We start from the raw sequence: 13,292 nt of genomic DNA on the forward strand, positions 1-13,292 counted from the left end.
TGACTTTAGGGAATGATGTTAGCAAAAATGGTGTAATAAGGAATTCCAAAAACCAGTTCCTACACAAAAACAATGAATACACTGACAAAATTTGTCAGAATCAACTTTTGCAGAACTCTAGAAACTAATTGAAACTTTATAGCAACCAAGCAAAAGCTTAATCAAGAAAAAAAAAACCCTGAATCTCAGTATGTAAGGAAATCTCTGTTGATAAACCAGCAGAGCACGAAGTTAACAGAACAGCGATTTCAGTGGCCCTACCTGACGAAGAATACAGACTTTACACAGAGATGAAAAATAAAGCTCACGGAACACAATACTGTCATAATATTGTATGGTGACAGAGGGTGACCACTTAACATGGTGAGCACTAAGTAACGTACAGAATTGTCAAATCACTATGTTGCGTGCCTGAACCTGATATAACATTGTCTGTCAACTATGCTTCAATAATAAATATTTTCAAAAAAAGAATACAAACTTAAAAAAATTAGTGCAGTAAAGTCACTGACCAAACAAAAACCACCACAGTAAGCAGAAACAACTAACACCGGGGATGGAAGAGAATCTGATTTCCAGAGTTGCCACATTGCACTATTCAAAATATCCACTTTTCAACAAGAAATTATGAAGTTTTCAACGAAATAAGAAAGTCTAGCCCACACACAATAAAAACAGAAACTAATGGGAACTGTCCCCGAGGAAGCCTCAACATTGGATTTATCACACGATGACTTTAAATCGTTTATTTCAAATATGCTTAAAGTACTAAGGGAAACCATGTACAAAAAAACAAAGGAAACTATAAGAACAATGTCTTCCAAAATAGAAAATACAAACACAGAGATAGAAAGTATAAAAGGGAACCAAATAGAAATTTCAGAGTTGACACATTCAAAGTGTTTAATGGGGGGGGGGGGGGGGGGGGGAGACTATCAACCAAGAATTCTATATCCAACAAAAATACTCTTTAAAAATGAAAAAGAAATTATCCAAGATAAACAAAAGCTGAGGGTGTTCATCACCACTAGACCTGCCTTAGGAGAAATGCTAAAGGGAGTCCTTCAGCCTGAAATGAAAAAACACCAGACAGTAATTCCAATCCACATGGAGAAATAAAGAGCACTCATATAAAAAACTGCACGGGTATATATAAAAGTCAGTAATAATGTATTATTTATTTGTAACTCCTCTTTTTTTCCCATGTTATTTAAAACTACATAAAACAATAATAATAAACTATGTTGATGGGCACACAATATATAAAGCTGTAATTTGTGACATTAACAACATAAGGGAAGGATGGAGCTACATAGGGGCAAGGTTTTTATCTACTACTGAAACTAAGGTTATTAATTCAAAGTAGACTGCTAAGAATTAAGATATTAATTGTAATCTCCAAGGCCACCACTAAGAAAATAACTAAAAATATATAGCAAAACAAGAGAGAAGGAAAACAAATGTTATACTACAAAACATCTATCTATCACACAATAAAAGGGAGGAGACTAAAACAGAAATTGAGGAATATAGATATAAAACATATAGAAAAAAAGGAAAATGACAGAAGTCTTTCCATATCACTAATCATATTAAATGTAAGTTGATTAAACTCTCCAATTAAAAGTCAAAGATTGGCAGACTGTGTTAAAAAAAAAAAAAAAGATTAATTATAGGGGCGCCTGGGTGGCTCAGTCAGTTAAGTGACTTCAACTCAGGTCATGACCTCATGGTTTGTGAGTTCGAGCCCCGCGTCAGGCTCTATGCTGACAAGCTTGGAGCCTGGAGCCTGCTTCGGATTCTGTGTCTCCCTCTCTCTCTGCCCCTCCTGCTCTGTCTCTGTCTCTCTCAAAAATAAAATAAAATAAAACATTAAAAAAAATTTTTTTTAATGATTAATTATATGTTGTATACAAGAGGTATCTTAGATACAAAGACACAGATAAATTGAAAGTAGAAGGATACAAAGACACAGATAAATTGAAAGTAGAAGGATATGGGTGCCTGGGTGGCTTGGGTGGCTCAGGTGGTTGAGCATCCAACTTTTGGCTTCAGTTCAGGTCATGATCTCAGTTTGTGAGATCAAGCTCCACGTCAGGTTCTGTGCTGACATTGTAAAGCCTGCTTGGGATTCTCTCTCTCCTTCTCTCTCTGTTCCTCCTGTACACACACATGCATGTGCATGCTCTCTCTCTCTCTCTCAAAACAAATAAACTTAAAAAAAAAGAAATTAGAAGGATAGAAAAAAGATATTCCATGCAAAGAGTAACCAAAAGAGAGCTGGAACGGCTATACTAACATACGCAACACACTTTAAGACAAAAAATGTTACAAGAGACAAAAAAAATTCTATGATAATAAAAAAATCAATCCACCAAGTAGATACAACAATTTCCAGATATATATGCACCTGACAACAGAATCTCAGTGAAATCTCAGTGAAAGCAGAGCTCACACAAAAATTTTTAGTTGCAAATACCTACGTTAAAAAAGAAGAAAGATCTCAAGTCAATAACCTCTTTTACCTGAGGGACATAGAAAGAGAAGAGCAAACTAAGCCCAAACCAAACCAAAAAAAGAAATAATAAAGAATGGTGTACAGATAATAGAGAATAGAAAAATAACAGAGCACATCAAGAAAACCAAATCTGATTCCTTGGCAAGGTCAACAACATCGACAAACTTTAGCCTTGCCAAGAAAAAAAGATTAATTAATTACTATAATCAGGAATAAGTGTGAGGACATTACTAGTGATCTTACAGAAATAAAAAACAATACTAAGAAAATGAACAATGTCAACAAATGAGGTAACCTAGATGAACCAAACAAATTCCTGGAAACACATAAAGTACCAAAACAGACTAAAAAAGAAGCAGAAAATCTGAACACATGTATTCCAAGGAAAAAGAATGAATACGTAAGTAAAAACCTTCCAATAACAAAAATCCCAGGACTAGATAGTTTCATTGGTAAACTTTACCAAATGTTTAAAAAATTAACACCAATCCTTCTCAAACTCTCCTCCAAAAAAATTGAAGGAGAAGGGACACTTCCTAACTCATTCTATGAGGCCAGCATTACTCTGATACCAAAGCCAGACAAAGCTATCACCAGAAAACTATAGACCAATATCCTTATGAACATAGATGCAAAAATCCTCAAAAATAAATACTGGCAAACCAAATCTAGCAACATATTCAAACAACTACACATGATAACCAAGTGATATTTATAACAGGAATGCAAGCATGGTTCAACATACATAAATCAATCTACGTAGTACCCAACATTAATAGAATGAAGGTTGAAAATAAAGATCATTACATTTGATGTAGAAAGAGCATTTGACAAAACCCAACAACCTTTTATAAGAAAAATTCAAAAAACCAGGAAGAGAAAAGAACTTCCTCAATCTGATAAAGGCATGCTCCTAATATCATACTTAATGGTGTAAGTCCAAAAGCTTTCCCCCTAAGATTAGGAAGAATGCAAAGATATCTGTTGTCATCTCACCGCTAGAACTCGAAGTCTTAAGCAGGAAATTAGGCAAAAACAAAAATAACAACAACAACAACAACAAATAAACAAAAAACAATAAAATCAAGGCATCCAAACCAGAAAGAATAAATATCTTTATTTGTAGATGACATGATCTTATATAGAGAAATCCTAAAGAACCCTCAAAAGAAATTATTAGAGCTAAAAAATTCAGCCAAGTTGCAAGATACAAAAGCAACATATAAAAATCACTCATATTTCTAAATGCTAATAATTAGGAACCAATAAATTAAGAAAATACAATAGTATAAAGAATAAAATACTTAAAAATAAATTTAAGCAAGAAGGCGAAAAACTTGTACACTGAAAACTACAAAACACTGTTGAAAATAATTAGAGAAGATCTAAATAAATGGAAAGGCATCCCACGTCATGGCAAAACTTAATGGTAAGAAGGAAGTACTATCAAAATTCAAATTGTCCTCTTCGGAAATGGACAAGCTGATTCTAAAATTCATATGTAATTACAAGGAATCCTGAAAAGCCAAAACAAATCCTGAAAGAAAAATCCAAAGTTGGAAGACTCACATTTCTTAATTTCAAAATTTACTACAAAACCACAGTGACCAAAACAGTGTGGTAGATCAATGGAACAGAATTGAAAGTCCAGAAATAAAAGAAAACATCTATAGTCAATAGATTTTCAACACAGGTACTGAGATCATTGGGGGAATTAAAGGTCTTTTTAACAAATGCTGTAGGAATAACTCAAGTTTGGGCTTTGTATTACACCAGTACAAAAATTAACTCAACATGGACCAAAGCCTAAATATAAGAGTTAATAGAAAGTGTAACTCCAAAGTTTGTAGTTTAAACTCCAGAGAATTTAACACTATAAAACTCTTTGGAGAAAACATAGGGAAAAATCTTCATGATCTTGGATATGACAATGAATGTATTCTTAGATAAGAATCCAAAAACATGATCTGCAAAAGAAAAAAAATGGACTTCATCAAAATTTAAAAAACTTTTTTGGGGTGCCTGGGTGGCTCAGTCGGTTAAGTGTCTGACTTCGGCTCAGGTCATGATCTCATGGTTCGTGAGTTCAAGCCCCACATCGGGCTCTTTGCTGACAGCTCAGAGCCTGGAGCCTGCTTCGGATTCTGTGTCTGCCTCTCTCTCTGCCTCTCCCACGCTCACACTCTGACCTGTCTCTCAAAAATAAATAAACATTGAAAAAAAATTTTAAATAATAATAAAAATAAAAAACTTTTTCATCAAAGGACACTATCAAGAAAGTAAAAAGACATCCTATGGAATGGAATAAGAAGGTATAGGAGTGACTGCTTAATTTGTCTGGATTTCTTTTTGAGGTGATAAAAATATTCTGAAAACAGAGTTGTGATAATTGCACAACACTATGAATGCATTGGAAGCCACGGAATTGTACATTTTAAAATGGTTAAAATGGTTACTTTTTTTTAATTTAATACTTCTGTTTTTTTCCCAAACATCTGAGAGTTCAACTAAATAGAGAAGTGTGTGCATCAAAAATGCACCTCATGGAAAGTTGTGATTTTGTTTTCTTTTGTTATTTTTCTTAACCCAATAACCGGAAATTAGCCCCAAAAAAGTTCCTTAATAAAAAGTTAACTTCTGGCCTACATTAAAAAGTCACAATACATACATACATATATTTACATGAAATTAAAATAAAACATCTGTTTCTTTGAAATAAGGTACATGCTTTCAAATGAAAATGACTGGCCTTCCTTATTAAATACTAGTATCGGTCCCAAATGGAATTTTAAAATTAATATCCACTCAACTGCTTTACAATACAGTTTCAGGATTTGAAAAGTTGAATGTAGTGCATCAAGTTTAAAAAATAACAAATATAGGGGCACCTGGGTGGCTCAATCAGTTGAGCATCGGACTCTTGATTTGGGTTCAGGTCATGATTTCACGGTGCATCCATTCGAGCCCCACATGGGGCTCTGTGCTGCGCAGAGCCTGCTTCAGATCCTCTGTCTCCCTCTCTCTCTGCCCCTCACCTGCTTATGTGTACTCTCTCTCTCTCAAAAATAAATAAACGTTAAAAAAAGAGAAATATAAATAGCTACGCTATTTTGGCTATGCACAGTAAACTACTCTGAAGAGTTTGGATGCAACCACAACCATTTTAACCATGAAAGAGCCCAGACCCTCCTTTTGTACCACTCCCAGTTTCTCCAAGGTGGCAAAATGCCTCTGGACAGTCCGAAGGGGCCACAAAAATAAACTTGCAAAAGCTGGCATGAGGACAGCAGGCAACACCAGTGGGCTGGCATGAGCGATTCTCTGGGCCACTTCTTTAGCATCCTTTCATTCACACCTAAACTTCATAGAACAGAGAATTAGCCCAACCATCAATTAGCCTTCCCTACATTTTTACTTCAAGCTTGAAAAGTAATTGATAATTTAAAAACCACTATGTAAACAGAAATTTCCAGAGACATCAATTAAAATAATTAACTAAATCTGAAGGGGAAAAAAGCTATAAACCAAAAATAAACCTACAGCAGTTCTAGGCCAATTTTATAGATATCTTTCTTTCCATATGACACATAAACCCAAAAGATGAACTGCAACTGAAGAAATGTATGATTATAATTGTCCTATTGCAGTCTTGATCGTATTTAAAATATGTATTTTGCCACTCTCACAATGAAAGGATAAGGTACAACATTTATGTTCCATACTGATGATGGTTTTTCTCTGATGTCAAAGTCCACTCCTCACTGTAGATGCCACCCAACATTTGTTTTCCTCTAGCTGGGAAAATGAACAAACAATTCAAGGCAACATCAACTATATAAAAAGTTATGCTATATGTATGACATGACCGATTTCTCCTTTCAAAGATTTCACCAAGTACAAAAAAAAAAATCTAACCAAAGATGTCTTTTTTTCCTACCAATCAAATTTCAGATTTCTAGCATATATGGATTTGATGTAACTATGTCTAAACTAAACTTTTTTAAATGGGGAGAGGGACAAATCACAGTTTCAAACAATACTACTTTAAAACATAGCATTCAGAATGTTAGATTTTTTTGAAAGTGCTTTGGGTGATATGAAATAATGCTAATCACTTTCAGTATCTAAAAGAATACACAGGCCTAGTTTTTTCCACAAGGTTAAAGTGTATTAAGTATTAGTTTGCTAATGTTTATTTAATATCTCCTTAAAAAGATTTGTTTTGGGGTATTTTTAAGTGATTTCCAAACTATATTATATAATAAATTTAATTCCAAGAATTATTCGAAATATGATTCATTCATGAATTCCATATATCTTAAAAGTACTAGGTAATTATGTTTCCAAGAAATTGTCTATTAGACAATAACATTAATAACATAATAACATAATTAATAACAACATAAATAACATTTCTCTAATGAAAATGTTTAATGAAATAATGAACACATCTTTGAATCTGGAATGTTAACAAAAAACACAGTTAATATAAGTTCTTAGTAATATCATAACATCCTTAAACGCTACTCATCATTACAAATTAAAAGCTAACTTAACACATTTTGTAAGAAGGAAAATTACAACTTGAAAACCACTGCCAGGTACATATCATTATGCCTCCTCTATGTATACATACATATGATGGTAGGTTTGAGAGCGGTAAGAGGTTAGACAGTGTGGTCAAACATTTTATCATTATGAGACATGTAAGAATCAGAATGACCTCTGGTTCAGTCAGCCAAGACCACCAATAACTCAAGTGCAATTATACCAGTTTGGGGAAACCACTATTTCCATAGTTTTAGCAAGGACATAAGTAAATTCTGAAGAAAGTTATGCAATACAGCATTGTATAATACAAGTTGTTAGTCATTTGGAAGGACCTTTTTGTGAATTTATTGTCTAAGAAAGTTACAAAATTAAGTAAAGTATCTTGAGGTTAATAAAACTGATAACTAGGAAAACAATGTCATAACACAAGTTGAACAATATTGAAGAAAAATTATACTACCTTATGAAGCATATTTTCTACTGTTCTCATATGATTGGCAACACATTCTTTGTCTCTAGAAAATAAATTAAAATTAGGTATTAGTAAAACCCAAGCCTTACAACAACTGTTACACATTGTAGGATAAGTCGCTATTATTGAAAAACATGGGTTGGTTATTATTGCACTCTTTCTAAAAGTGCAAAATCCAACCATATTCACTGGTATATTTCCACATTTTACCCTTACCTTTAGTTATATTGCCTGCCATAAATTAGAGGGGGGAAAAAATCTTAAGGATATCCTCAAAGTGGAAAAAAAAAAAAAGTGAAAAAAGGAAAAGAAACCATGATTATATTATTGGTTTAAAATGTGCTAGAAAGGCTAAACTTTTATTCTTTTGATTTCTAATGAAGGAGATTTTAAAAATCATAGTGGTGGAGATATATCATGAATGGCCATATTATGCAAAATAATATTTTCCTTTCTACATAGGCTCTTTGTGTTACAATAATTGCACAAAAACCCTCTTCTATGACCTTGACCAGAAACATGTAAAGTTACTAGTTTCTTCTAACAGCTCTGTAGGTTGAATTTAGCCTTAATAATGAAATAAGAAGTTTAGATGTACAGAATAGGGAATATAATCAATATTGGAAGAATATTTTTAGTGAGTGATAGTTTTATCATGGTGATGACTTCACAGTGTATACAAAAGTTGAATCACTATGTTGTATACCTGAATATAATATTGAATGCCAACTACACATCAATATAAATACAATTAAATTAAAAGTTTGGATGAAAATGCTGAAGACAAAATTTAATGGTCATTTATAAATTGAAAATGTATGAGCTCTCCAAATTTCAAATTAACTTTCTTTTGTGTTACAAGGACATGTGATCATGGTCACAGATCACAGACATTACAGAGCTTTACAATTTTCCAAAGAACTACTGGTGGGTATTCAAACCTAGCAATATTTTGATCTTGTGTAAACTCATTTTTTCATTATGTGTGAGCAATTTCCCAAGCCCAATGGCAAAGCTGTAGATATCCTAGAGGGCAGATTCCCTGTTTTGTGATTTAGTTTACAGACTACATTCATATTTCACAATATTTGATGCTTAACAAGAGTCTGTCTCAAAAAAATTTTAATTTATATATATATATATATATACACACATATATACACACATATGTATACACACATACATGTATATATGTATATATATACATACATACATATATGTATACACACACACACACACACACACACACACACATACACATATATATGTAATTACAGGAGTCCAGAATTCCAAATTCAGAAAACACCGAGTTTATTAAAATTAGATGTTTCTTTAATCCATAAATAGATTTTCTTTAAGCCATGCTGTTGTACAAAGGGCTGTCCTAAAGTATTCCATGAAATTTGATTTGAGGAACAAATAAAAATACCCAAGAGAATTGTTCAATTTGAACTTCAGAGTGTATGTCAACTTGATTACCTGGTAAAAGGAAAACCACTCTCATCACATTTACATAGATGCCCACTCTAAAAACAGTATGTTTTTTTCTGTTGGACATATTAGAATATACAGCTATAAAATTAAGTGACTTTTCCATGATCAATGTGTTTTATTGCACTTAAGAAGATGCTATGATATATATGTTGATTATATATTAACATTTTTTATGGAACTATGACTTGCAATATTGGTATATTATATGCCGAGCAAAATTTGGGGGGCAATGGGGCAGAAGGGAATGGGGAATATGTGATAGAAGGAACTGTGAAAAACTTCTGAATAAAGTGTATTCCATTTCATATTAATGAAATCATGGTTTCAAACATGTAACAGTACAACAGAGCCCAAAATACACATAATTAGAGGTTATATAGAACCTTATACTTTTCTGAGGTTTCTCAATAAAATATACAGTTAGCATGTTGAGTTAAGAGTTTTCTTTTTTGAGGATATATCAGAGAATTTCAAAGAGAGACAGCTGTACTTTTGTTTTCTAACACTGTATTATCCAGGGCTAAAACCCGGAGCATGAAAGTAAGAATTGATCTTTTGTCTGTTTTAAGTGATCTCCCCAAGGTCCGAATGCTCACTTGGCTGCCATGCGGAGGGCACTCTCTGCATCGTGGATGTTCTCCTCCAGTCGACGCTTGTCCTGCTCCAGCTGGGTAAGATGTCTATTGAGCTGACGCAGAGATTGATCTTTTCTTCTCAGCTCCATCTTTGCCTCGGAGAGACTCTGCAAGCAGACAGAAAACAGAGTTACTTGTCAGCCCTGATAATTAACTTCAATTTATGCCATAGGCTATTAAACAAAGAAGGATACAGACTGACTGAGAAGTAGACTTGGGTCATTACACATCAAGGTTTAACAAATTTTCTGCAAAAATTTTACATACTTACTAATTAGAAATGATAGATCCGAGAAGATTTTGAAAAATGTTTAGCTACAAAATACAACTCTATTTTATTTTTTCAAATACCGTAAGGCAAATACATCTTATTCTTACAAAAAAACATCTGATTATAAAAACCTCAAGTAGCATTTTCTTTGAATGATGACAAAATAAAGATTTTCAGGGGAGAAAGCACATGAAATTTAGAGTCTATGTAAAACAAGAACCATCATAAGCCCAAAGTGTGTTTGTGAGCGAGGGGAAGGTGGGTTAGGACACCTACATGAGAAGGGAGAACCCAAGATTTAAAAGTACCACCACTTTACTTATAAATATATCCAGAACAGGTGACTATGGGCATCTCAGGGAACAAACAAACTGGACTCCAAAATAAAACTCCCTTACTTCCCATTGAGTAACTCTCATGTCAAACATAGCCACACAAATGCAATCAACATGTTTCATCTAACAGAGAAAGTTGCAAATAATACTTGCATTCAGAGTTATTTGTGTCCCATAAATATTTTCCTAGCCACAGAACTATAAAATCTGTTGATGGATATTTTGCTATTTGCTTTAATCTGAAATATTCACGTAGCACAAAAATGTCAAGACGCAAGTGCCAAACTCCCTTTCGGGCTAAAGTTCTTAGAACCAGAACCTCACAATCTAAAGGAGTCTTTTCTAGACTTCATTCAAAATAATATAGGCATCACAGGATCCCTGAGCACTGAAACTTTGCTCATTCCTTTGCCTATGAAATTTCTAGGATATGAGCTTGTCAGTTTTTCAAGTGAATTTGCTATACAGTGAGCTAGCTAATCAATTGGTTACATGCACACAATATTTTTTCTTCTTTCTCAGAGTTTAGCCACACATGAATGTTCACAACATATATATATAATTGACAAAGCTATAATTTCATGTTTAAAATTCTCTCTACAGTATTCTCTTAAAGCATTCACAATAGATAGTACAGAAAACTCAAGCTGCCTGCACGGAGCTAAAACAATTCACTCTAAATGCTATACAACGAAAGCAATCATCAGCCAAATCAGGTGTTTTAAAATGTTAAAAGTTTTTTAATTCAGTATTTCCCTTTGCAAACAGTCAAGCTGCTTCCAGACAAGTACACGTTTAAAAAATAAAAAATAAGTAAACTGGGATTACTTATTAGACATTATATTTTATTTCAGCCTTTAGTATTATCAGATCTTCAAGAACATCCCACTATAGAAACAGTCACTGATTCAAACCGACTTTAAAAAGACAACAAAGAATAGATTTTTAAAGGCCACGCTAAACCTACGTATTTTGCACCAATGTTAAGATATTTAAAGGCATTGAAGTATTATGAGATTTCTTTATTTAAAAAAGTAAAATCCAGTTGAGTCCTGTTAAAGCCAGTATTTCTGACATCTTTCAGTTAATAAAAAATGCTGTTTTTCAGATATGAAGATAAAATTAATGACCCACTACTGGCTATGCATAAAGTTTGAATTCTTTTTCCAACAGAAATAACGGATTTGTGCCAATCCGTTCCAATGCTCTTGCTCAGTAGCTCCTAGGACTAGAGGTGTGTATCTGAGAGGGGTTTCAAGGTACTGTCTCCAGCCTTGTGCAGAGTGAAGCTCACTGGCCCAATCTGAGAGAAACCCCTGACCCTGGCAGCATTGTAAAGCCACACTTGCCTTTTCAGCCATCCTATGACATCCTTTCAAAGAAGATATATCTCACAGAATTAGAACTTCTACCATATGTCCAAATCTTCTTGTTTCCTCTGGCTTTCATTTTCCTCTCTCGGGGGAAATGGTGGGGGGCCCCCAAACTCTCCTAAAGCTCGCACTATTTCAGAATAGCTGAATTTAGCCCATTCTAAGACTGGAATTGCAGAAAACGAACACAAAGTGGTATAAACAAAGCTGCAGAGGTCACACATCCTTACTGTGAAAATGAAGAGATAATGATCAGAGCCACATAACGGAGAGAAACAGAACTCCGATTTTCAAAGAGTTGGGGTAGGTACAGTACAATGGGATCCGTATACATCAATGGGTTCTAAGGTTCATAAAGATGTGTGCAGAACATCAAAGTGATTCAGTAATATGTCTTTCCCCTGATAGTCACCTTTTTTTGTTTTTGATGACAAAATTAGAATCTTTAAAAACCTCAACACTGAGCTTTAAAGAAAGAAAAACATACTTAAGTGTGTGCGTATATAATGTACATAAAACATACGTACCTCCGCCATATACAATCTATAGCATATATTATATATTGACTTAAAATTTTAAGTGGAGCTTTGCTTTTCTCCTGTCCAGGTTTGTCTAATTAAAACCCATGATAAACTTTCTGGACTCTAATATTTCCAACCGAACAACTGAAACCAGGAGGGTGTGCCTCTAGGCAGCAAGGCAACAATGATAAGCAGCAGGTTAGCCACTAATTTCTCAACCAGGGTAGATTGTGAAAGTGTGATGTTCTGATATCCAAGAAACTGTTCAGGAGAGAATAGGATAAATCAAGTTTAATAACTCTGCTCCTAATTGTTCCCCCAATGCTCAACTCTAATTACTTGGAGAACTCTCCTGACTGTCACCTGATATTAAGTTGTTGGAGGCTGAGCCTGGAACAGCGAGATAATCAATAAACATTTAGTGGGGAGAAGAATGAAGATCCTGTTAAGCAGTGGGAACCTGCAGCACCCAAAGCCCTTCTGCTCATGAGAAAACCTGTGGGACAGCCATAGTGATTGCAAAGCAATAATCCAAAGCGCTGTTTTTAGGCCTTGAGGCCTTTAGGCAACAGTACATTTGAGGAAAAAAGGTTAACACGGTCACCCTAATTACAGCCCACTTTCACATACTTCATATATAAGCGAAGACAAGCCAATTAGGTAGAAAGGAAGATAAGGGAAGTTTTATTTGTATACTAATTAAACCCCTGATGAAATTAAAGGAAAAACATACAGCTCTGTAATTGTGTCTGAGAAAGGTCACTTCAGGTTCAGTTATCAGAACAGCACAGCCTTGAGATATTTCACTTAATCCGCAGTACAGCCCTCATTTTGTACTCAGGTCTTAATATTTACCAAAAAAAGAAAAAAAATTCAAAGCCTGATACCGCATTTATCTTTAAACTGTGTTGCGAACAATTTTAGCCATTAGAAAGCTAATGCTAAACGTGATAACGAGAGTGTTTTAAAAAGACACACTAATATTCTGCCTGTATAAGAACTGATGGCACAAGTCTAAGTTTTCACCTTAAAGCCAAAATGTTTTAAAGCGAAACGTTCTACAACAAAATCCCAAACTGACTGTATATCCGAAGCTATTCTGCAATATGTCGACTGTATTTC

At 34.1% G+C, this 13,292-nt stretch overlaps 1 protein-coding gene across 8 annotated transcripts in view; it reads right to left on the reverse strand.

The window, feature by feature from the left end:
- CCDC171 (coiled-coil domain containing 171) overlaps window positions 1-13,292 on the reverse strand; it is a 314,999-nt gene that overhangs the window by 87,946 nt on the left and 213,761 nt on the right. For all 8 annotated transcript variants that reach the window (XM_058695287.1, XM_058695289.1, XM_058695288.1 and 5 more), the window contains 2 exons: window positions 9,632-9,777; window positions 7,530-7,584 (listed from right to left, as the gene is read on the reverse strand). In XM_058695287.1, the coding sequence (XP_058551270.1) occupies window positions 7,530-7,584; window positions 9,632-9,777 (201 nt within the window). The remainder of the gene's footprint in view (window positions 1-7,529; window positions 7,585-9,631; window positions 9,778-13,292) is intronic.

This window comes from Neofelis nebulosa, chromosome 12 (genome assembly GCF_028018385.1).
Source record: "Neofelis nebulosa isolate mNeoNeb1 chromosome 12, mNeoNeb1.pri, whole genome shotgun sequence".
In the NCBI taxonomy this organism is placed as follows: Eukaryota; Metazoa; Chordata; class Mammalia; order Carnivora; family Felidae; genus Neofelis; species Neofelis nebulosa.